Below are 26,509 nucleotides of genomic sequence, written 5' to 3'. Positions count from 1 at the left end.
AAGCATAGTTATTAGATGGATTTAGAGTTCTTTTATTGTTCATGAGAATGCAAGGGAGGTCTTATTTTACTTAAAGTAGCCATGGAGAGTGTGTTCTGTAATGGGCAGCGTATTTTCATACAGCAGCATCTCCAATCATCAGGACCTAGGTGTTTCTTGAGCAAAGGAGAAACTAATGAATACAGCAGGGGTCTTCTTACCCTTGACTTTAAAGCTCAATTTGGTGATGTGCTTCTTTTAGGTGAAATAGGATTTAAAATATTATTTGCGTAACCAGTCCATAGAGAAATTTAAATCTTGCTGGATGCGGTTCTGATTTCCTGTTGCACTGGAGGTTGGTGAGGGTCCCTCAAAACACCTATTTTAGTTGAGGCAGGCTGCCATTATTTTCCATTTGTCTAGTTCATGCACAGATCATCAAATACATAACAAAAATGGAGATAATCATTCCCAGTTGTTAGAAAATAAAATTTTGTAAGACAAAGTTACGTTTAATCATTGGTCAAAATAACTTATCACTCATACAGGAAAAAAAAAAGAATTGATTTGCAGCATAGTTTTGTGAACGTGAACTTTTTGGACATTTGGACGTACACTAAACATCCTGAGTTCTCTTTCTGAATCCTCATCGAGAAACATTTCTGTGTTCATCTCTTATGCTCAGATAGCAGATTAGCTCTTGAAAGACCTGAGGTGAGACAGTTGGTGTGAAGATCTACTCATGTAAAGGAAGAAGTAGTTAAAATGCACATTCACTCATTTATTCATTCTGCATGTAATATTTTTTTGAAAGGCATTGTTCTAAGCATGGGGCATAATCAACACAGAATTAAACTGATGGAGTCCTGCGCTCATCAAACTGCTACCCTAGTGGGAGTGACTAAAAATAAAGAAGCACCTGAATAAGATAATTTCAGAAAGTACAAATGTTCTGAAGACTGAACAGTGACCTAATGAGATAGAATCATGGGGGGTGGGGCTCTTCTAGAAGGGCCATGTTCAGACAAGTTTTCTCTGAGGAGTGACGTTTGAAATGAGACTTGCATGAAGAAGAGTCAGTCATGTAAGGATCTTGAGGGGAGGTGGTCCAGGAAGAGAAAGCATCAGAGGCAAAGGTGAGAGCATTCTTGGTGTGTTCTAGGACCCTTGCAAACACTGGTGTGGTTGGGCATCATTAGTGATGTGAGGGAAGCAGGCCAAAGCCTTATAGGCCTTGATGAGTGGTCCAGGTTTTTTGTGCGATGGGAAGTCAACGAATAAAAAATTTTAGAAAGAAACAGATAATTATATATGTCAAAATTGTGCTAGGTAATTAATATGGTGACTTGCTAGCGGAATTAGATCGAATAAAATTAGAAAGATTAGTTGGAGAAATTTTAATGATAGTTGATCGTTTGAAGAATTTTTAAAGAAGAAGCCGGGCTCAGAGAGGGTTTGGGCCGGTAGGAGAGGAGAGAGCCTGTCAGGGGGAGGTGCTTGAAGGTGGTGGTCCAGGTGATGTATGTTCTTCTAGGGAAGATAAAGGCAGAGGGGAGATGGCTAGTTGAGGGTTCTGAGACTGATACTAGATGTGTCTCAGATCCCTTGAGAAGAAGATAATTTTAATGAGCATAGATAATTGCTAGATGATCCTTTTGCATGAGTTCTGTGTACAAGAAGCCCTTCATTTTATTTTTATTTTCTCAAAATAAATTCTAATATTTGTTTTAGGATAAAAGATGTTTATTTTACTATTTTTTAAAAATTATTTTTTGGGCCCAGCCTGGTGGCCAAGTGATTCAAGTTTCACGTGCTCTGTTTCAGCGGCCCCAGTTGACGGGTTTGGATCCCAGGTGCAGACCTACTCCACTCACCAGCCACGCTATGGAGGTGTCCCATGTACAAAAAACTAGAGGAAGATTGGCACAGATGTTAGCTCAGGGCTAATCTTCCGCAGCAAAAAAAAAAAAAAAAAAAAAAAAAATATATATATATATATTTAAATCTTCCACAATATTGAAAATTCTGGACATGTTACAGCTTACATGCTACCACAATTGATTATGTAATTACTTTTTCCTTAATAAATATAGATTTCCTTGTTTTTCTCCCTGGTTAACAAATTCCAAAGCTTCACAGCAGTTTTCGTTTCTGGAAGATGTTTTATCAGAGGATGACATTTGGCTCTTGATTTGAGCAGGCCTAAGAATCTATTTCATGAGGCTATTTTTAAATAATTTGTTTTAATTAAAATTGAAAATAATCTTATTTTATAATAATGATATCATTCCTGGGGCATATTTTTCTTGGACAGCTGTACTGTCCTATTATGCAAAAAATATTTTTTTTTATTAAAGTATAGTTGACATACAATATCCTAGTAGTTTCTGGTGTACATCAGAGCGATTTGATATTTATGTACATTACAAAATGATCATCACAAGTCCAGTTACCATCTGTCATCATACAAAGTTATTATATTATTATTGACTATATTCCTTATGCTGTACGTTACATCTCCGTGATTTATTTATTTTGTAACTGGAAGTTTGTACCTCTTAATCACCTTCACCTATTTTGCCTGCCTCCCCAACTCCTCTGCCCTGTGGTATCCATCAGTTTGTTTCTTGTATCTATGAGTCTGTTTCTGTTTAGTTTTATTTGTTTGTTTGTTTTGTTTTTTGGATTCCACATATAAGTGAGAGCATATGGGATTTGTCTTTCTCTGACTTATTTCACTTAGCGTAATGCTCTCTAGGTCCATCCATGTTGTCACAAACGGCAAGATTTCATTCTTTTTTATGGCTGAGTAATATTCCATTGTATATTTATATGCATACCACATCTTTATCCATTCATCTATCGATGGACACTTAGGTTGCTTCCATATCTTGGCTATTGTAAATAATGCTGCAGGGAACATAAGGGTGCATATATATCTATTTGAGTTAGTGTTTTCGCTTTCTTTGGATAAATACCCAGAAGTGGAATTGCTGGATCATATAGCAGTGCTATTTTTAATTTTTTGAGGAACCCTCATGTTGTTTTCCATAGTGGCTGCACCAATTTACATTCCCACCAACAGTGAACAAGGGTTCCCTTTTCTCCACATCCTCACCTACACTTTGTATTTTTTATCTTTTTGATAATAGCCATTGTAACAGGTGTGAGGTGGTATCTCATTGTGGTTTTGATTTGTATTTCCCTGATAGTTACTAGTTGAGCATCTTGTCATGTGCCTGTTGACCATCTGTATGCCTTCTTTGAAAAAATGTCTATTCAAGTTCTCTGCCCATTTTTTAATCAGATTTTTTTTACAAAGATTAGCCCTGAGCTAACTACTGCCAGTCCTCCTCTTTTTGCCGAGGAAGCCTGGCCCTGAGCTAACATCTGTGCCCATCTTCCTCTACTTTATATGTGGGACGCCTACCACAGCATGGCGTGCCAAGCGGTGCCACGTCCGCACCCGGGATCCGAACCGGCGAACCCCGGGCTGCTGAGAAGCCGAACATGCGCACTTAACTGCTGCGACACCGGGCCAGCCCCTAATCAGATTTTTTTAATATTAAATTGTGTAAGTTTTTATATATTTTGGATATTAATCCCTTAGCAAATGTGTGATCTGAACATACTTTCTCCCTTTCAGTAGGTAGACTTTTCATTTTGTTGATGGTTTCATTTGCTGTGCAAAAGATTTTTAGTTTGGTGTAATCCCGTTTGTTTATTTCTGCTTTTGTTGCCTTTGGGGAAAAGATGGTCTCTTCAATAATGGTGTTGGGAAAACTGGACAGCTACATGCAAAAGAATGAAACCGGGCCACTATCTTACACCTTATACAAAAATGAATTCAAAATATGTTAAAGACTTCAATTTAAGACTTGAAAACATTGGGGCTGGCCCCGTGGCCGAGTGGTTAAGTTTGCGCGCTCCGCTGCAGGCGGCCCAGTGTTTCGTTAGTTCGAATCCTGGGCGCGGACATGGCACTGCTCATCAGACCACGCTGAGGCAGCGTCCCACATGCCACAACTAGAAGAACCCACAACGAAGAATACACAACTATGTACCGGGGGGCTTTGGGGATAAAAAGGAAAAATAAAAAATCTTTAAAAAAAAAAAATGCTAAAAAAAAAAAAAAGACTTGAAAACATAAAAATTCTATAAGAAAACATAGGCAGTCAGTTCTTTGACCTTGGTCTTAGCAGGATTTTTTTGGACCAGTCTCCTTAGGCATGGGCGAAAAGTATTTTTTGATACGACAGGAACTCCTGCCTTATTCTCCATTACTCAGGGCCTCACAACCTTGTTATTTCTTGATCCATGGAGAGCTTGTGTGTGTTTGTGTCTTGTGTTTTATTCCCTGTGATTCTTCCCTGATGCAGGATTAAATTGCTTCACATAGCCTTCTTGATAGGGAACAAATGCGATTTCCTTCTTCTTAAGGGAGAACAAAAAAATGTTAATCTCATATATGAACCAAACTGGGGTGTGTGTCTTTGAGTCTAAAAGAAAATGCATAGAACAAGCAAAAGTGGTGAGTATCTCTGAAAGACAGGGAGTTATAGAAAAGATTCAGCAATAATTTTATCATAATGTATTTTGAATTAATTGCATATAACATTTTACGGAATAAACTCTCTGAATTTGGAACTTGGAATCTATATAACTATATATGTCATTTTAGAACTAAGAAAGTGAACCGTTCATTTTCCTAGGAGCATACTGCTAGTTAGTGAGAGAACAGACACTGGATCTATGACTTCCAGCTCCCCAAACATCCCCCTCCCCAACTTCTTTTCCTTTTCTTTTTTGTCTTTCTCTTACAAATGTTAGCATCATTCTAGAATCAGAGCGGCTGTTCTAACATTTTAAATTTTGTTGAAGTACGTGATCCAGGTATTTTCTTCTTTGCCCTCCAGAGTGGCAGTCTGCATTGTCTATACAGCTGTACGGACGTGACTCATTATTTTGCATTTATCATCTCAGTCTTCTTGCCACTATTGCTTGCTGCCTCTTATGCCGAATGAATAAATGAAAATCTTAGCATTTTAGAAATAGAGGGAATCCTCCTGACACTTGAGGAAAATAAAAGCAGATAGTGTCCTTATGAAGCTTCTTGCCACCAAAATTGCCAGATAAAGTTATAAATAGATTTTTTTAAAAGATTAATCCTTTTAATTAAAGGATGATAAACCAAACTGCATTAGGAAAGAGAAGTGAGACAACTTAGAATTTTAAAAAAAATTTTTATCTGATAAGTGAATCAAAATTCCATGAGGGCCAGCCCTGGTGGCCTGGTGGTTAAGTTTGGCACACACCACTTCGGTGGCCTGGGTTTGGCTCCCAGGCGTGGGCCTACACCACTTGTCTGTTGTGGCCATGCTGTGGTGGCAGCTCACACACACAAAGATGAAGATTGGCAATAGATGTTAGCTCAGGGCAAATCTTCCTCAGCAAAAAAAAAGAAAGAAAGTTCCATGAGTGTTTACCCACTGAGGGAATATCTATTGAATGCCTATGATGTACCTGGCGCTGTATGGGCCTATGGGTTTTTTCCCTCTCAAAATTGTATTTTATGATACATATTACTTTATATCCTTATTGTCTCATTTTGCAATATGTTATGAATATATCTATATCTTTAACTGTAGGTTTATGGAATCCTTAAAGTGCCATTTTATGGATGTACCATTGTCTTTTAAAACTACTCTCCTATGTCAGAGACTTCATCTTTTATTTTATTTTTTATTGTGGTGAAAAAACATATAGCATGAGATCTACCCTGTTCACAGATGTTTAAGTGTACAGTATAGTACTGTTAACTGGGAGTACAATGTTGGATAGCAACCTCTGAAACTTTTTCATCCTGCATAACTAAAATGCTATACCATTGAACAGCAGCTCTGCATTTTCCTGTTCCCCCAGCCCCTGGTAACTATCATTCTACCTTTTGTTTCTGTGAATTTGACTACTTTATACCTCATAAAAGTGGAATAATTAAATATTTGGCCCTCTGTGACTGGCTTATTTTACTTAGCATAATGTCCTCAAAGCTTCTTCCATGTTGTAGCATGTGAAAGGATTTCCTTCTTTTTTAAGGCTAAATAATATTCCATTGTAGGTATATCACATATTTTCCTTATTTATCCATTGATGGACATTTAAATTGTTTCCGCCTCTTGACTATTGTGAATAATGCTACAATTAACATGAGAGTCCAGTTGTTTCTTTGAGATCTTCTTTTCAATTCTTTTGGATAAATATTCAGAAGTGGAATTGCCAGGTCATAAGCTAGTTCTAGTTTTACTTTTTGAGGAATATCCATACTGTTTCCTTTAGCAGCTGCACCAATTTACATCTCTACCAATAGTGCTCAAAGGTTCCAATTTTTCCATGTTGTTGGTAAGTCTTGTTATGTTCTGTTTTTTGTTTGTTTTGTTTTTATAATGGCTGTCCTAACAGATGTGAGGTAATATCTGATTGTGGTTTTGATTTGCATTTCCCTGATGATTAATGAGGTTGACCATTTTTTCATATACCTGTTGGCTGTTTATGGTGAAGATATGTTGGCCCTATCTTCTTTGGATAAATGTCTATTCAACTCCTTTGCTTATTTATTTTTTTTTTTTTTGGAGGAAGATTAGCCCTCAGCTAACTACTGCCAGTCCTCCTCTTTTTGCTGAGGAAGCCTGGCTCTGAGCTAACATCCGTGCCCATCTTCCTCTAGTCTATACGTGGGACGCCTACCACAGCATGGCTGCCAAGCAGTGCCATGTCTGCACCCGGGATGCGAACCAGCGAACCCCAGGCCGCCGAGAAGCGGAACGTGCGAACCTAACCGCTGCGCCACCGGGCCGGCCCCTCCTTTGCTTATTTTTTAAAATCAGGTTATTTGTTTCTTTGCTGTTTAGTTGTAGGAATTCCTTACATATTTTGTATGTTAACCCCTTATCAGATATCTGGTTCACAAATATTTTCTCCCGTTCTGTAGGTTGCCTTTTCACTCTGTTGACTGTTTCCTTTGCTGTGAGGAAACTTTTTAGTTTGGTGAAGTCCCACTTATCTATTTTTGCTTTTGTTGCCTGTGCTTTTGGTCTCATTTCCAAGAAATCATTGTCAAGACCAACGTTACAAAGCTTGTCTCTTATTTTTCTTCTAGGAGTTTTATAGTTTCAGGTCTTATGTTTAATTACATCTTTAACCCATTTTGTGTTAATTTTTGTGTATGATGTAAGATAAGGGTCCAATTTCATTCTTTCGCATGTGAATTTTTCCCAGTTTTCCCAGCACCATTTGTTGAAAAGACTATCATGTACCCGTTTTTAGTCTTGACACTCTTGTTGAAGATCATTTGACCATATATGCATGGGTTTATTTCTGGGCTCTCTGTTCTGTTCCATTGGTCTATAAGTCTGTCTTTATCCCAGTACCATACTGTTTTGATTCGTGTAGATTTGTAATATGTTTTGAAGTCAGGAAATGCGAGGCCTCCAGTTTAGTTCTTCTTTCTCAAGATTGTTTTGACCATGTGGGGTTCTGTGTAGTTCCATATAAATTTTAGGATTGTTTTTTATTTCTGCAAAAGATGTCATTCAGATTTTAATAGAGATTGTATTGCATCTTTAGGTCATTTTGGGTAGTATGGACATTTTAACAATATTAAGTCTTCCAATTCACGAACACAGGATGTCTTCCTGTTTATTTCTGTCTTCTTTAGTTTCTTTCAGCAAATTTTGTAGTTTTCATTATACAAGTCATTCACCCCCTTGGTTGAGTTTATTCCTAAGTATTTTATACTTTTCGTTGTTACAGTAAATGGGAATTTTTTTCTTAATTTCCTCTTCAGATTGTTCACTGTTAGGATAGAAAGAAAACTGATTCTTCTGTTGCTTTTGTATCCTGCAACTTTGCTGAGTTCATTTCTTGTACTAACAGTTTTTTTGTGGAATCTTTAGAGTTTTCTATGTATAAGGTCATGCAATCTGAGCAGAGATGCTTTTACTTCTTCCTTGCTGATTTAGATGCCTTTTATTTCTTTTTCTTGCTTAATTGCTCTGGCTAGGACTTCCAGTGCTGTGTTGAATAGAAGTGATGAGATTAAGCATCCTTGCCTCAGTCCTAATCTTAGAGGGGAAGCTTTCAGGTTTTCATTGTTGAGGATGGTATTAGCAGTGGGCTTTTCATACATAGCAGTGGCCTTCATTATGTTGAGGTAATTTCCTTCTGTTTCTATTTTGCTAAGAACTTTTATCATGAAAGGGTGTTGCTTTTGTCAAATACTTTTTCTCTGTCTATTGAGATGATCCTGTAATTTTTGTTCTTTACTGTGTTAATCATATTAATTAATTTTCATGTATTGAACCATCTTTGCATCTCAGAGATAAATCCCACTTGGTGATGGTGTGATATCCTTTTAATCTGCTATTGAATTCAGTTTGCTAGTATTTTGTTGAAGATTTTGTGTCTATATATATTCATGAGGGATACTGGCCTTTGGTTTTCTTTTCTTGTAGTGTCTTTGTCTTGCTTTGTTATCAGGGTAGTGCTGACTCTGTAAAAATGAGTTTGAAAGTGTTCCCTTCTTTCCAATTTTTTGGAAGAGTTGGAGAAAGATTGGTGTTAATTCTTCTTTAAATATTTGGTAGAATTCATCAGTGAATCCTGTGATTCTGGGCTTTTCCTTGTCAGAAGGTTTTTGATTACTGATTCATTCCCCCTGCTAGTTTAGATATTTTCAGATTTCCTGTTTTTTTTCATGATTCAGTCTTGGTAGTTTGTCAGTTTCTAGGAATTTGTCCATTTCATTTATGTTATCCAATTTGTTGGGTATAATTGTTCATAGACGTCTCTTCTAATCCTTTTTGTTTCTGGGGCATTGATTGTAATGTCTTCTCTTTCTGTTTTTATTTATTTGAGGCTTCTTACTTTTTTTCTTAGTCTAGCTAAAGGTTTGTCAGTGTCATCTTTTCAAAAAACCAATGCTTACCTTCGCTGATTTTTTCTGTTCTCTATTTTATTTCTGCTCTAATCTTTATTATTCCTTCTAAACTTTGAACATAGTTTGTTCTTCTTTTTCTAGTTTTTTTTGTCAAGATTGGCACCTGCACTAACATCTATTGCCAATCTTTATTAGTTTTCTTCTTTTCCCCAAAGTCCCCTGGTACATAGTTGTATATTCTAGTTGTGAGTGCCTCTGGTTGTGCTATATGGGATGCCACCTCAACATGACCTGATGAGTGGTGCCATGTCCGCGCCCAGTCCGAACCAGCGAAACCCTGGGCTGATGAAGCAGAGCGCACGAACTTAACCACTTGGCCATGGGGCCAGCTCCTTTTTCTAGTTTCTTGAGGTGTAAAGTTAGGTTCTTAATATTTGAGATGCTTCTTTCTTAATGAAGGTGTTTACCACTTTAGACTTCCCTGTTAGTGCTACTTTTGCTGCATCCCATATGTTTTGTTATGTTGCATTTTCATTTTCATATGTCTCAAGATATTTTCTGATTTCCCTTTTGATTCTTTATTGACTCATTTGTTGTTTAGGAGTGTGTTATTTGATTTCCACATATTTGTGACTTGTCCAGTTTTCCTTCTGCTGTTGATTTCTAGTTTCATTCCATTTTGGTTGGAAAAGATACTTGGTATAATTTCAGTCTTCTTAAATTTGTTAAGACTTATTTTGTAAGCTAACACACGATCTATCCTGGAGAAGGTTCCATGTGCACTTAAGAAAAATGTATATTCTACTGCTGTTGAGTGGCATGTTCTGTATATGTCTGTTAGGTCTATTTGGTTTATAGTGACGTTCGTGCCTTCTGTTTCCTTATTGCTCTTCTGTCTGGATGTTCAATCTATTATTGAAAGTGGGGTATAATTGTTATGTCTTCCTGGTGAATTGACCCTTTTATCATTATATAATACTCTTCTTTGTCTCTTGTGACAGTTTCTGACAAAGTCTATTTTGTCTGGTATAAGTATGGTCACCCTTACTCTCTTTTGGTTATCATTTTCATGGAAAATCTTTTTCTATCCTTTCTTTTCAGTCTGTGTATCACCATAAATATAGAGTAGTTTCTTGTAAAGAGCATGTTGTTGAATCTTTTTTTTTATTCATTCATTCATTCATTTTGTTCATTAATTCATCCACTTTGTATCTTTTGACTGGGGAGTTTAATCCATTTACATTTAAAGTAAATTACTGATAGGAAAGAACTTTACTATTACTATTTTGTTAATTGTTTTCTGTTTGTGTTGTAGCTTTTTTGTCACTCGTTTGCTCTCTTGCCATCTTTGTTTTTGCTGATTTTTTGGTAATGATATGTTTTTTACTTCTCTTTTTATTTTGTATATCTTCTATAGTTTTTCTTTTTGTGGTTTCCGGAAGGCTTATATAAAACATCTTATAGTTATAACAGTCTATGTCAAGCTGTTAACAACTTAACTTCAAGTGCATATCAAAACTCTAGTCTTTTACTTCTCCTCACACACATCCTTTATGTTATTGATGTCACAAATTGCATCTTTTAAATTTTGTTTCCATTAAGATATTTTTGTGGTTATAGTTATTTTTTTGTATTCTTTTGTTTTAAATTCTGTATCAGCATTAAAAATGATTTATGCATCACCATTATAGTTCAATAGTATTCTGTCTTTGTCTACACATTTACCTTTACCAGTGAAATTTACACATTCCTGTGCTTTTTTGTTGCTCTCCAGCATCCTTTCGTTTGAACTTGAAGGACTCCCTTTAGCATTTCTTATAAGACAGGCCAAATGATGATGAACTTCATCAGCTTGTATTTATCTGATAAAGTCCTTGTTTATCCTTGATTTTTGAAGGATAGTTTTTCCAGATATAGCATACTTGGTTGGCAGTTTTTTCTTGCAGCGCTTTGACTATATCATCCCATTCTTTTCTGCCCTGCAAGTTTTCTGTCGAGAAATCTGCTTATAGTGTTATGGGGCTTTCCTTGTATGTGACAAGTCAATTTTCTCTTGCTGCTTTCAAAATTCTCTTTGTCTTTGACTTTTGACAATTTGATTATATATATCTTGGTGTGGGGCTTCTTTACATTCATCCTAATTGGACCTTTTTGGGCTTCTTGAATCTGGATGTCCATTTTCTTCCCCAGATTTGGGACGTTTTCAGCTATTATTTCTTCCAATAAACTCTCTGCCTCTTTCTCTCTTCTACTTTTGGGCCTTGGGTGTATATTAGTCTCCCTGATGGTTGTCCATAAATGCCTTGGGAGTTTTTCACTCATTTTTTTGTTTGTTTCTCTGACTGGATAATTTCAAGTGTCTTGTCTTTGAGTTCCCTGATTCTTTCTGCTGCTTGATCAGGTCTGCTGTTGAATCTCTCTGAATTCCAGTACAGTTATCGTATTCTTCAGCTCTAAAGTTTTTATTTGGTTCTTTTTTATATTTTATATCTCTTTGTTAATCTCATTTTGTTGATGCATTGTTTTCCTGAGCTCATTGAGCATCTTTACGGTTTTGAATTCTTTGAGGTAATTCGTATACCATTTTTTCTCTAGTGTTTGCCTCTGGAGATTTATTCTGTTTCTTTGATTGAGCCATGCATCCCTGGTCCTTTGTGTGCCTTGTAACTTTGTGTTTCTGTCTGTTCATTTGAAAAAACAGCCACCTCTCTCAGTCTTAACAAACTGGCTATGTACAGGCTAAGACTTTCACCAGTCAGCCCAGCTTGAGATTCTCTGGGCCTCTCAAACCTTTTCTGTGGGTTCATCTTCTCTGGAGTTGTGTATGTGAGTTTCCAATTAGATGGGTTTGCCAGTTTCTTTTTTCAGGAGCTTGTAATCTCTTGCTGTTTCTGGTGTCTGTCTGAAGTACTGCAGGTTTTCTGCAGCTACTGCAAACCTCCTAGGTCTCTTTTTTGCTCAGTGGTCCCAAGGCTGAGTATGCTGCATCCTGTCAGTGCTCTGATTTGGGTGAGACAGAAACCAGTCCTTTGGGTAGTCCCCCCAAAAGCCAGAGTATTGAACATATGCTGCACTCTTCTCTGTTAGGGAGAGGCCACCAGGCTGTATCAGCCTCTGTTTTCTGTACCATGGGTCCCCTGGAGCAGAAGCAAGCTGTCCAGCTCACTTTTGTTCTTAACGTCCCCTGGGCATCTGCAGTGTGCCAGGTTCCATCAGTCCTCTGAGATAGGCAAGACAGAAACCAGTCCCCTGGATGACACCCCCAAAACCCAGAACATTAGATGCACGTTCCAACTGTTTCCCTCCCCAGGGGGAAGTTGGGGGCTGGGAGATTTCTCCTGATGACACTGTGCTGAACTGTGGTGGACTATGGCAAATGAGTGCCACGAATTTTCCTACTAGCTTCCATGTGGCTGCTTTCACACTCACTTGGAGTTCAGGAGCCTCTTAACTTGTTTCTGGATTTCTCACTAAGGGAATTGACCTGTGCATCATTGAAGCAGTATCTCTATTGGGCGAGGAGGGTCTGGAGCTTCCTATTTCACCATCTTGCTGATGTCACCCCACTTGAGGCTGTGGGTTTTAAAGCCATGAGCAAGTCATGTAAGGTTCTTATAATTATAGAAACAATAAATAAGTAAACTAATAAACACAAAAGGTAATTTCAAATAATTCTAAGTGTTTTGAAAAAATAATATTGGTTATGTGATAGTCACTGCCTGTGCTAATTAAATTGGCAGATCAAGGAATTCAGATATTTTAGCCTTGATCTGAAAAAACAATAAGTGGTCAGCTATGCACAGACATGTGAATAACTGGGGAAGGCATTTCAGGTAGAGAGGAGACCGAGTGTAAAGGTCCAGAGGCAGGCACATTCTTGGCAGGGAGGCCACCTGGTTAGAAGGGGTGAATGAAGGGGGAATTTATATGAAAAAATACTAGAGAAACAACAGGGGCCCAGATACTGTAGGGCCATAGGGCCTTGTAAATAAGCATAAGGGATCTTGGATTTTACTTGAAGTGAGTTGCAGGACCACGAAAGGACTTTGAGCAGAGCAGGGACATGATCTGACCCATAACTTAAAGGAATTATCGTGGTTGCCCTGTGAGGAATAGAGTGAGGGTGGACAAGGTTGGGAATCCATTCCAAGGACCCAGGAGAGAGATGGTGGTGGCCTGGATGAGAACAGACACCAAGGATGTGATGAGATGTGGTCAAATAGGATATTTCGAAAGTAAAGCTAGCAGGATTTGACGTGAGGTGTGAAAGAAGTCAAGGATGATTTGTAAGTTTTGGGCCTGAAGAACTGGAAAAATAAAGTTGCCAATTAATGAGATGGGAAAAACTCAGGTGGAGCTGGTTTCAGCTCAGGAGGTCAGTTGGCTGATGATTGGTTTGAGTTGCTGTTCAGACATCCAAGCAAGGGAGCGGTGCGGGATGAAGAAGACGCTTGGGAGTTATAAGCCTATTGGTGATACTTAAAGCCTTGAGTTTAAATGAAATCACCTGGGAGTGTGGCTGGAGGGAGAACAGAACCATGGGCTCAGAGATGAGGGGAATGAGACAGCAGTCAGGGACATTGGAGGAAAGCTAGAGAGTGTGGTGTTCCATGAGCCAAGTGAAGACATGTTGCAAGATGGGAGAGATTCGTTGTGTCAAATGGTATTGCAAAGTCTTACTCTCTTTACCGTGACCAATAATATGCAATTAGGACTCTATTCTATCAGGTTATGATAGTGATTTTATGTGAACTTAGAAATCAGTAAGTACAAAATACGCCACAAATAATTCTTGAGCAGTTAGCATTACACTAGATTTATGGGCCGTATGTGACACAAACATATAAGACAATGCCTGATGAGCATCTGGGATACGTTATATGTGGATAAAATAAACAAGATGTTCACCCAGCTTCAAGCTTATGAATGGATTCTTTTTTAAAAAATTCATTTATAACTGTATTTATTGTTTGGAACTTGCAAAGTGTTTTCATATAGAAATAATATTGTAAATGATGTCCGAAGCTAGACAACCAAAGCTGTAATACAGCTAAACTATAACACCAAGACCTGAGGCTGGTTTGCCGGATTATTTTATTATTGTTTTTACTTATTTTGACCTAGTGGTCCATTTAGGCTTTCTATGCCTCAGCTTTTGTGGAAGATAAATAAAATTTATCTGATTCCTATTAAGTGATTCCATGTCGATAATGGTCAGAGGGTTGTTTTAGTGAGATGCCGCAGCACCTTGGGTCTTGCACTGCTGGTGCCAGATAGTTACTCAAGGGCGGGTTGCTGTCTAGAGGACACCCAATAGATGCACAGCAGGTGATTAAAAATGAAAAAGTGAGAGAGGTCCAAGTGCATTTGGTAATCTCCTGATGCCAACCCTCTTCTCCCTCCATGCCTCCTCTAGACTCTCAAGAGAGTGCATGTTGCTTTGCTGTGACTTTTCATTTCTCTCTGTCCCCACCCAGTTTCAACGTATGCCGCTTGTTCCACCAGCCCGAACACTTCCTTGGTTTGAGGGAGTTTTGAGAGCAGGAGAAGTGAAGGTCACTAAGGATGTTTGGCCCAGCTGATAGCTTTCCAAGCATTAGACCCATCCTTTACTCAAGGCTGCCCTGGCGGTGGCATCTTCTTATTCTAGGCTTCTGAGCAGAGAGGACCCTCCAGTCTCATACTGATTATGTGGATTTTGGGGCATCTTACCTTTCTTAGATTGCTGTGCTCTGAAATGCTCCTGGGACTGGTGTCTTTGTGTGAATGAAGATGAAGAGTACAGCACATGTGAATGATTAATGTAGAAAACATGAGGAAAGATGTCAGGCTTGTTTCCAGTGCTGATGGCTGTAGCGTGACACTCTTAAGTCAGTCTGAGAAGTGCCTGAGAGAAGGGTTTAATTGCATTTTTGTGCAGTAACTATTGGACAGGTGTCAGGGATCGCTCTGACACTCCAGTTGGCTTGAAAAGGTATAAGAAATTCTATCGGGGACCTGTTTTCAACAAAATGCATTTCAACCAATTCAATATTTGCTATAACTGGTGAGTGAATGGGTGTGTAATTGAGAAAGACAGGGGAAACTTGGAGAAAAGCTAAGAAGCTAAGACAGGATAAGTATGAATCACTACATTTTGTGAAGTTATTCATGTCCTATTTTTGCTGTCTTGATTTTGTGACATTGAGCCAAGAAATATAAACATATTATGCAGTTTTGCAAGACTTCCTTTTCTCTGCATAATGTTAGTATGTCATTAGGAAACTTAGTCTGCAGTGTATTAGGAAATTTTACCTGGAACCTGAAAGCACAGAAATTGCTTATTAATGGCAATGAGTCAACTCAGTTGAAGTGAGAAATACAGAAATTTTATGAGGCCTGAAATAGAGCAACTATCAGAATATTATTGGAATGAGTTAGTGTTGTGATATTTTGCCTTAACTGATGACTGATTTGGGTTGTGGGAAGTTTGATTTATTCAAATACAAATTGGGTTAACTGGTCACTTTGTCATTTGTGCGTGCATGTACAGAGTCTCAGATTTTCGATCCTTATGATCTTTTAGTCATATTCAGGAAGGGCAGGAAAAAGTTTATTTGTTTTTAAAACCTATAACTAAAAGAAAAAGATTGCCTTTCTGTGGAAACTTGATAAATTTCCCTAACGTTTCCCCCTGTGATTGTGTTTATATAGGTATAAAGACTTTTTTGTTTAAACTTGTATGTGTTATGGAAATACAGGCTTAAGTGTATTGGAAAATCAAATGAGTAGAGATCAGGGACATTCTACTGAAAAAAGCCAAGAGAATCTCCAAATTTGGGAATTCTGTGGATGCACGTAATTGACAGAGTGAAACTCCCTTTGTTCCATTTTGGACTATTTTTTTCTCATCAGTTTAGAACTTCAGGCCTTAAAAACAGTGCATGAATAAATGTTGGTTAGTGTGGTATGCCTTAGGCAAAATGGTATAAAAATATTGTCTTGCTTGCTGTATCTCCTTGATCTCAGTCTTCTGCCTACTCAAATCCTATTTTAAGGACAAGCTCTTTTAAAAGACCTTCCTAGATAGAGTGAGTATAACTTGTGTTAAGTTCCTATCTTACTCTTTTAGAACATTCTCTTCTTTGTTATCTATACAACCTTTACCTTTTCCCCTCTACTTGTCCTTTTGTTTCTTTCTGACTTCTCATTCTACCTTCTTCTCTCTCCATATTTTCCTTTTCCTTATTAATCTTCCTTCCCCTGCTGAGATAAGGTGGAAGGGGGCCAGAAGGATAGAGGTGAATTTTCTGATAGAATATTAATATACCATACAATAATATGAAATCTAGTAAAATTCATGGAAAAATGCACAGTTGGGGAAATTCAGTATGCTTGCTTCATATGTATGTTTCTGGCTCCTTCGGAGATGCAAGGATCCCAGGGTCTTGACCATGTTTTATCCTTTCTATACCACAGTGTCATTTTGCACAGGTCTCAAAGAGTAACAGAATTGCAGTGTTTCAGGTTCAGCCCTTGTCTGATATATAAATCATCTCTCTAGCAACTTTGAAAATAGTCACTTGAATTTGGATACCATTATACAAATTCATTCAATGATAGAGGAATGGTTATGTAAACTGTTTTATGTGTAGCTACTCAGTGAGATATTGATAACTTATGAAGTGAGATATTGATGACTTCAAAATGTTTGGAACATGCTTATGTTATGAAAGTAGCTGAAAGCAGATTTAATGATTATAACTGTTAACCAAAAGTTGAATATATGCATGTTGCAAAAAACTATTTTAGGGACTGTGATTTTTTTATTCTTATTTTTCCAAATGTCCAATAATATGCATATTACTTTTGTGATTAAAAAAACCTTCCAAGGGCTGGCCTGGTGGCATAGTGGTTAAGTTCGTGTGTTCCGCTTTGGTGGCCCAGAGTTCGCTGGTTTGGATCCCGGGTGCAGACTTACTCCACTCCTCAGCCATGCCGTGGCAGCATCCCACATACAAAATAGAGGAAGACTGGCACAGATGTTAGCTCAGGGACAATCTTCCTCAAGCAAAAAGAGGAAGATTAGCAAGAGAAGTTAGCTTGTGGCCAATCTTCCTCACATACACACACAAAATCTTCCAAAGTGGTTATAACCAGGGGAGATGACCCTAATATCCAGCAGCTTGCCTCTTGCTTTGGGCCTGTTGATGACATCCACATCCAACTCTCTGTTGTTCCCTGCTTTGGGTTTTAAGCTTTCATTTCTACTAATAGGAAATAAATTTACACTTTCAAAAGAGCAAGAAAAAAGCTGCACACTTCATCAGTCTGTATAAAAATAGCTTTGACATGCAGTTGCATAATCCCTAAATAGAAGGAAAGACATGAGAAGGTAAGTGAGGTGTTTACTTTTAGAGGTGCTCTCTAAAGTCTGGGGTGTGGAAACTGCTTCCTGTAGGAAATACTGTCTTTTTAAATTATAAGAATTAAGATTTTGTCTTTTTAAAAGAGGATGCTTCTTTATAAGAAGTTTCTAATTAATATGTGGTTGAACTTAGGTCGTGCATTGCTTGGAAACACATTCCAGGATTTGAAAGCCGTTTTAAGAAAACACGAAATGTGTTTTGATTCGAACTGTTTCCAACAAAAACAAAAGATTGAAAACATGATTGCCTATTACCTTTCTCACTTAAAAGATGCACTCTGGGAGAACTTTAAAAACATTCTTCTTTACCAGATTCTAAATATAGAATGATTTAATGATCTGTGTTCTGTATAAAATATGCAAATGTACTTCTTCATCTTTTTTGTCCACATGAAGTCAGAAACATACTATCTAAAAAGAAAACGATTATTGATGTTAGATTTAGAAAGTCTAACCTTTGTCAATACTTAAAAAGTTCATTTAATTGTGGGATGTAATTTTCGGATTTCTTTTTCTTTTTTGAATTTATATAGATGCCTCTCTTTTTCCTAGACAAAAAAACAAAACAAGTGCCATCTCCATATAGCTATAGAATAGCTGAAAAACTAAGTTATGTGTAATACATGTCAAGTTCATTTATCAGACTGGAGACTAGAATGTGTATTAGTGTGGAATAATTTGATATCAAATGATGAATATATAAATATACTTCTACTAAATGTAGTCATCTTAAATATAAACAATATCCCTTGATTTCTTGGATATATATAAAAGTTGGACACAATGTGAATTTCCAATAATGATTCAACAGTCAGTCCATTTTTTCCCAGAATAGCATTCTCAGCCATATAGAGTTTAACTTAAACTAACAAATATACATCCTTCACAGTAGAATTGTAAGCAAGACCATCATAGACTGATTTGTTATTAACAGTTTCCTCCTTATGGGAATTAGTTTTAATACTGCGCTAATAAATATCACAGTGCAATGAAATTTAGCATGTTATTACACATGTTTATCAAATGTAAGTATCAGTGTTTTGGATGTGACTATGAAATTGTCATTTTGTAGACCAAAAAATACTTGGATATTGACAATTTCATATGGTTCAAACTAGTATTATCATTAGTTGAGTGCTGCTTCTGGAATATTCTTGTGGAGCAATATGCTAATACAGTGTGGTTTTCCAGAAGTCGTTTGCTCCCTTGGCAGATTATGAACAGTCCCAAGTGGTACTCTGACAGAAGTATTATCTCGTTCAAGGAGCCAACAGCATTGCTTTAGTTGCTAGAATACCATGAAAGGATAAAAAGTTGAAGAAGGTGGATTTGGTTTCTGGTTTTCCCGATGGTACAAAAGGTGTGCCATGGGGTGGTTTTGTATATAAGTTTGCAATAAAGCCCTGTAGTGCCGTTTCTTGGCGGAACCTAATTTGATATGTGTAATGGCCCAAAGAAGCAGCCTGAGTAATTAAGACTGCTACATGTCCCACTGACATAGAGGAGAAGCTTGTCATGCAGATGATGTTTATAAATAATATTTCAGACAGATATGGCTAATAAAGTTCAGAAAATACTTAGGAAATGGATGAGCAAATGTGACTCCTCATTGATTCAAACATGCCCGTTGAGGTTGCCTAGGCTCCAACAGTAATATATGTAATTTCCTGCCTTGTAAGAGGAAAGGCCACCGTGAGAGACTCTCTGGTTTTATTATCAGGACCTTTACAACAGTTCACATTATCTGGCATTGAGTGATCATAGTGTTGACACACAGCCAGAGGTTAAGAATGAGATGTGTAAGGATCTTGCAGCCTTTGGCAATAGTACTCACACATGACTGCATATTATTGATGGATGTGATCATTTTTGTGGTGTAACAATAAATAGTAATGATACCTACTATTATATCTTCTCACAAAGTCCTTTGGCAATGAGAGCATCATTTATTATTTTGCTCTCCTCATTATGCATTCTTCAAGTCTTTCAAGATAATCTTGCTTACATCGTTGAAGTGATCAAAGGCAGTGTTGTGAATGTGTGATTTGATTCCTTCCCTGAAGACTAGCCTCCACTCAGGATGAAACTAGTTCCCCCACAAGGAAATAGTGACAAACAAAAATATACAACTGTACCTTACGGAAATTTGGCAAGAGGACACTTATGTTACTCTTTGAGGAACGGTGGAATTATACAGATGTCAGTATAATTATAACTGGATTTGCCCATTATATCAGTTTATTGGGAATAATGTTCTTTTTCAAAGGAAAAAAATAATCTTAAATATCCAGTTAAAAGTTGTCACTGAAGCAGCTGTACATACATCACTGGTGTAACCTCATTAGTTGTGAATACCTTGTACCTGCAGTTCAGAGTTTTTATATCACTTAAAAATTTCAGATTATTAATGTGACTCTACTTTAGGATTATAGGTATAATAGCATATTTTAATGAAATCCTGATTATGATATTAACAGTAAAGGAATTTGTGGAAAGCATTCAGAACATTCTGTATTGTTTTGATGAACACAAGCATCTGAGCATCAGATTAAAGGAAAAAAAAAGTGAAATCAGAACTTCTGGTGTCGCTTGTATTTTAAGATCCATAATATAACCTCCTCTGAAAACAATACATTCTTCAAGCCTTCCCTGGGGTTTAATTTCCAATATCTTTTCCTTCAACGAAAAAATAGCTAGTCAATTTCTTTATAACATGTGGAAAAAGCTGTTCCTGGGGATTGGACTCATGGGAACATTTTCATGATTGTCAGTTGAATTCCAAGGCTGTGCTAGTCCCATATGATTACAGATAAGTGTGTCTTAGCAATGTTTGGTGTTAAAGCTGCATATAGTTCCAAAATGCCAGATGACATTGAAACGTCAATTTCTGACAATTCAAGAATGTGCAAATTCACAGTAGAACTCAGTGAACTTTGATTATAAAGCCATCATTGTCATGGAAACTAAAATTTTTCATAATTACATTTATAGGTAATTACCTTTATCATCTCTAAGAGTATAAGCCTCTTAGAACTCTATTTCTTTCTTTCTTTTTTTTGCTGAAGAAGATTTTCCCTGAGCTAACATCTGTGCCAATCTTCCTCTATTTTTTGTTTTTAGTATGTGGGCTGCCAGCACAGCACAGCTGCTAACAGAGTGGTGTAGGTCTGCAGCCAGGAACTGAAGCTGGGCTGCTGAAGTGGAGTGTGCTGAACTTAACCACTAGGCCACCGGGGCTGGCCCAGAGCTCTATTTCTTAAGTTTAAGCCCATACTCTTGACTAGAAGCATGTATTCAACTTTCTTTACTTAATAATGTACATTATGTGTTTGTCTATAAACTGATGGGCAAAATTGACTGTGAATCCAATCAAAATTATCTTATGCTATTTCTGTTGTAGATTTTAGGTTTGGAGTCCCTTCCTTAAGCAATACTTCAGGTAATCGTATTTTAGGATTAAATGCATAAGATCTCACATTCTCTTTACCCTAACCTAAGCAATTCAACTTATTCATAAGTCATCAGTATGATTTGATGTTCCAGAAAAGTTGCCTTCAATGGAAAAGTGGATTTTTATTATTTATGAAGTGATTGTTACTTTAGACACATAATGTGGCACTTACAGAAACAGCTCTCACGAAGGCGTTTGTTAAGTGCTCTCATGGCCTGAATTGATGTTGAAATTGCAAAGACTCTCAGATCTATGTCAGTGCATTTGCTAAGGGCATCCAATTTCCTGTAGATGTTGACCAAGAGACCTTGTACAAAAATATAAAATAAATTTACAGGAATACTCTAGAGAAAGGCCCTCATGGTAGACTCATTCTCATAGTGGTTTGACATACTCCTAGTTCCATCTGAAGCCTCTGTTGCAATAACCACAGCTCTGTGATAGCTATTTACAACCCACACATTGCCAGACATTGCTGTTTCTGATTATAAGTCTATATTTGCTTTTTTTTCTTTTTGCGTTTAAGTAATTTGTGGACCTTACCCAAGTGTCTGGGTAACATTGTACCTCATCACTGACAAGCAAAAGAATAGGCTAAAGTGATGATGCTGGCTTGGAAGGCTATATTAAATCAGTTAGCTTGCTTCTAGTCAGTAAAATAATTAATTTTACTTAATAGGCTGGAGTCTAAAGATGTGCCTTCTCTTTAGCTTTATGACCCATGATTTTACTTCTCCGTTTGTTACCCACTGCCTGGCACCATAAACAGTTGATAAATATTTTTTGAATAAACGGACATTTGAAGAAATGTCTGTAAAATATAAAAATAGACTTTGGATGGAATTATAATCTGTCTAAATCCACTCTCTCCTTTATTTTTGCTGAGAGCATTAGTTTTTCCTGAGAGTTACAAAGCTAGAGATCAGTGAGCCTGTGCTTACCTTTTTGTGTACATCTCTGGTTTGTTTATTGGTACCTTAAAATATTTTCCAAAGGCATTTTTAGTTTTTTGAGTTTTATCTGTCCTTTTTATTTGCTTGCTTTCATCATTGTTTAGTAAGATACCATTTTCTTGCCAACAGTCGATATATTTAACCACAAAACACTAAAACCACTGAGGATTTTATGTAACAAAAAACAAAGAAGTCTGCTCTCATTATTTTTACTTACCATTGCTCTGGAAATACTGGCCAATCTAATAAGAGATGAAAAATAACAGAACATGGCTTTTGAAAGATGCAGAGATACGATGTCATTATTTGTAAGCTATGAACTTGCTTACTTTGGTTTTACAGGTAGAAAATAAACTCAAACAAAACAAAAGGAATGGTAAGAGCTCAGTATAGAGCAGTGGTTGTGATCCTAAGATGTGGTCCCAAGACTCTCTCAGAGGTTTGATGAGGTCAATGCTATTTTCTTAGTAGTACTAAGATGTTTTGCCTTTTCTGCTCTCATTGTCTCATGAGTGTTCATTGTTTTCCAGAGGCTGTGTGATGCACTCTCCCAACAGAATGAATGTGGAAGCATTTATTAGAATGTAACTGTTTCCTATTAAGCCAGACATTTAAGAGATTTGTAGAATTGTGAAACAGTGCTTCCCTTCTCACTAAATATTTGTTTGTTTTGGAAAACATAATTAATTTTCATAAAAGTAGGTTACTTATGTTAACACAGAATAGAATTATTGTTATTTTTAAATGAATTAATCCAAACATTTTGCAAATTAGACATTTGAACAAATGTAGTAAATATCAATGGTTGTAACTCACACGTACAAAAGCTCCTTGATGTCCTCAATAACTTTTGAGACTGTAAAGTGGTTTTGAGATAAAAAATTTGAGAATTGCTGGTGCAGAGAATGGACAATATATATTTGTGTGTGCAACAGCAATAACCAGTTATAATTTAAAATGGAAAAAAGTAAAATACACAAGAATATCTTTACAGACCTATTGAGGTATATAAAAATACTCTATTTCAGGATATTAAAGGGGACTCAGTAAATGGAGAGTCATAGCGTGCTCTTTGATGGGAAGTTTCACTATTATAATGTGTTCATTTTCCTTATTTAATTTATAGATTTCACATATATCTCAAAAAAGAAAATATGTTAGACTTTTGGAAATGAAAATTTCTTTAAAATTTGTCTAAATGATTCTAAAGCTTATGCAAGAATAGTAGTTTAGTGGGGCTGGCCCTGTGGCATAGTGGTTAAGTTTGGCGCACTCCACTTCAACAGCCCGGGTTTGTGGGTTTGTATCTCAGGTGCAGACCTACACTACTTGTCAGCCATGCTGTGGTGGCAGCCCATATATAAAATAGAGGCAGATTGACACAGATGTTAGCACGTGGCTAATCTTCCTCAGGGGGAAAAAAAAAAGAGAGTAATAGATTAGTAACTGCAAAAAAATATTTTTAAAAGAAGGATAGTCAGAGAGAACTGCCTTATCTGATATTAAGTTTACAATAGACAATCAGATAAAGAGAATCAGTTCTCTCAAAACTAGCTCTACTGCATGCTGTACCTATATGTGTGTGTGTGTGTATGTGTGTGCATTTAGTATATGATAAAAGAAGCATTAGTGTTCAACTTCACGCACAATCAAGGAGATATAAGTGTAAAAAATTCTTGTCAGCTCAGTAAAGATAAAATACTAATATTGGAGGTAACAGTATTGCTAAGCATGTGTAAATTGTTGGGGGGCAACTGTAAATTGTAACAACCTTCTTGGATAACTGCTTGCTCCTATACATCAAGTGCTTTAAAATATTCATAATCTTTAATGTGGCAAATTTATTTCTAGTAATCTCTCCTGAGGAATATTCAGAAATGAAAAAATATTTATACACAAATATGTTCACAGCAGCACTTTTTATAATTAGACTTTAGAACAGCATGCATGTCTACATATGAGGCAATGATTAAGCGAATATGGTAAGGACAGGAAAAAACTGCATATAGAATAATACTAAGTACAAATAGAGAATACACTTCATATGCTTCATAAATCCAACTATGTAAAAGTATAGCAAAATACCAGGGGCAGATACCTTATGACATTAACAGTAGTTATCTCTGGATTCTGAAATTATGAATAATTTTTATTATTCTCTTTATGCCTTTCTGTATTTCCCTAATTTTTTTTTACAGTGAACATAATATCATTGTTAAAGTCAGTAGAAGCATTACAATCCAATTAACTTTACACACAATTATTGAAGTTTTAATTTATGGATAAAAACAAATCAGACAAAAGAGATTTTATATTGCGTTTCTGCTGTGGATTACCTGCTCTTTTCCATCTGACAGTCACCTCCTTGGATGGTGCCTTCATTTTCACAGGGTAGTTTGTGTCCATTTGCCAGTAAACTATATAACCTTAAGCAAATCACTTTACCTCTCTTGGTCTTTAATTTTCTTGCCTATCAGGTGAAGTTCCTTCCAATTGTAAAATCTGAAAATTAAGTGATAAAGATTTCTAAAACTATTTTCCCAACAGAAACATCTTTTCCTACAATCTGTGTGTTTCTCTTTTACTGCACATTTTCTCCTAACATATTCTCTTCCATGTTGGGGCTTCTGGACCTCCCCATCTCCTCCCAAACATCTGATGATTGACAAAGGATTTAAAATGTCATCTTTCTGTCTGTCCCTCAGTACTACTCATGGTAGCAGCCAGATTCTAGTGTCCCTATATGAATGTCGTTGACTGTCATCTACAGGTCTTTGTCATAGAATTTATAAAAATCAGATGAGATTCTAAGAATGTAGGTATAAATGGACTGGCTTAAGTGTGATGGTGAATTGCTGTTGCCTTTTCTTCTCATCTTAGCCTGTTTTTTGGACCTTACTGATATATACTCTCTACTGTTACAACTCTCTACTGTTACTCTACACTGTTACTGTTACATATATTGATATATACTCTCTACTGTTACATCTCCCCCAGGCTTAGATGCACGTTTCACATTTGAAATGATTAGCACTTTGGAAATACTTGTGTTTTTGATGAAGCTATTATATATTAATTGAATTGTAGTTTGCAATCTTGATATTTTTACTCTGTGGTGCTTACTAAAGAACATTGCTATATTTAGTTGTTAATTCAAGTAAGTCATTAAATATGCTAATGGTGATGATAGGAATGCATATTGGTACAATATGCTAAGCTTCATGCCGATCCATTCACTTGATATCAAATAACTTTCTTATAATTGAACCGTTGTTAAATTTTTTAGTATGAAGTTTTAACCTATATTGTACACTTTAAATGGAAGAGCAAACCTTAGAATTGATTCTCTTTGTCTAATTAGTCATCGGGGTGGGATAAATGCTGTTTGATGCCTCCATGTGATTCCTGTGTACTGATGAATTTCTTTTTAAACTTGCAGCAAATAGTGGCAGCAGTAAATGCGGGAATTATCCCTTTAGGAAACACCTCCAATCAAATCAGTCACTGGGATTTGGGAAGTTCCTTCTTCTTTGCTGGCACTGTTATTACAACCATAGGTAGGAGACAACTTATTTCGTTTATTTTGGTACAGTTTGTAAGCTAAAATTCATTTGTTTGAATTTACTTTTTACGGTTGATCAAAATGTTCCACTTAAGTTAGACAACCAGCTTTCAGTAAGTTGACTTTTAAAGGTTTGAACAAAGGAAGGATGGAAATGAATTCGTTATTGTTTCAGAATACTGAGTTAAGTTTAATACGTGTGAAACTCAAGAGCAGTGCATTGAGTCTTTTGACTAATGGATAGAAGTGTCAAGAACTGGCTTGAAATGATGATTTTTGGGGGGCAAGTAGTTTTAAGTTTTTCCTCGTCTTTGATTCTTTAGTGTAGAAAGAAAGGATTTGTGTACAATTTTGGCATTCTTTTCATGAAGTTCTCATTCGCTATCACCTTTTTCAATTTGTAAATTTCAACTCTACCGTATACCAGGTTGTTCTCGTTCTTGTATGCTTGTCTCTTATGATTACTCCAGGGTTGCTGCTTTCACACGTTGTTTTTCCAATAGTAAAAATGTATAAAAATTAACACTGAAATGTGAGGATTACAAAAAGAATTAAAGTTTAAGCCTTTGCTATTTTGCCTTTTAATCACGTTTGTTGTAATGTTAAAAAGAGTTACATAGTGGAACATGGTCTTTTTTGGGGGCTTGACTGTCCTCACACTGAGCACCGTCTAGGCAGCGGAATGGGTACACGTGATGACGTCTCTGCTGGTAGTTATTCAGTGCTCAGGAACTATCCCGAGGATGTAAATACAGACCCCATAGTGAAAGCCACGCTTGCCGGGCTGTGAGGATTCAGAAGGGTTACAGCTGTCTTACTGTAGAGGTGGGTTTGCAGCGTAATTTTCAAGATAGGGAAGGAAATTGTCTCATTATAGTTATGAAGGAATTTCAGGTGGGAGAAAATACATGGTGGAGTGCAAAAGGGAATTCTTCCCTTCCACCTATGTTTGTGATGAGATTTCCTCTCATGGGCCTGATCTCTGATTATGGGGTGTGAATTAAGATTTAAAAGTTTTAGTTTTATTCTTTGATGTCGTTAATAAATTATGAAGAATATAAGGTTTTTAAATCAGTACTTTATATCAAAGTCCTAAATAAGAGAACGTGGTCAGTTTATGGATGAACTCTCACTTAAAATTTCCCTTTGAGAGGAATTTGTAGTGTCCTGTCATTATGTGAATCCGCTGTAATGCCTCTTTGTGCTGGATCACTTGCCAGTG

At 36.7% G+C, this 26,509-nt stretch overlaps 1 protein-coding gene across 6 annotated transcripts in view; it reads left to right on the top strand.

The window, feature by feature from the left end:
* KCNK2 (potassium two pore domain channel subfamily K member 2) overlaps positions 1-26,509 on the top strand; it is a 209,507-nt gene that overhangs the window by 91,521 nt on the left and 91,477 nt on the right. For all 6 annotated transcript variants that reach the window (XM_070266682.1, XM_070266681.1, XM_070266683.1 and 3 more), the window contains one exon: positions 25,165-25,282. In XM_070266682.1, coding sequence (XP_070122783.1) covers positions 25,165-25,282 — 118 coding nt within the window. The remainder of the gene's footprint in view (positions 1-25,164; positions 25,283-26,509) is intronic.

Source organism: Equus caballus, chromosome 5 (assembly GCF_041296265.1).
Source record: "Equus caballus isolate H_3958 breed thoroughbred chromosome 5, TB-T2T, whole genome shotgun sequence".
Lineage (NCBI taxonomy): Eukaryota > Metazoa > Chordata > Mammalia > Perissodactyla > Equidae > Equus > Equus caballus.
Note: the sequence above shows the minus strand (reverse complement) of the source record. Positions and strands in the feature narration are given on the sequence as shown.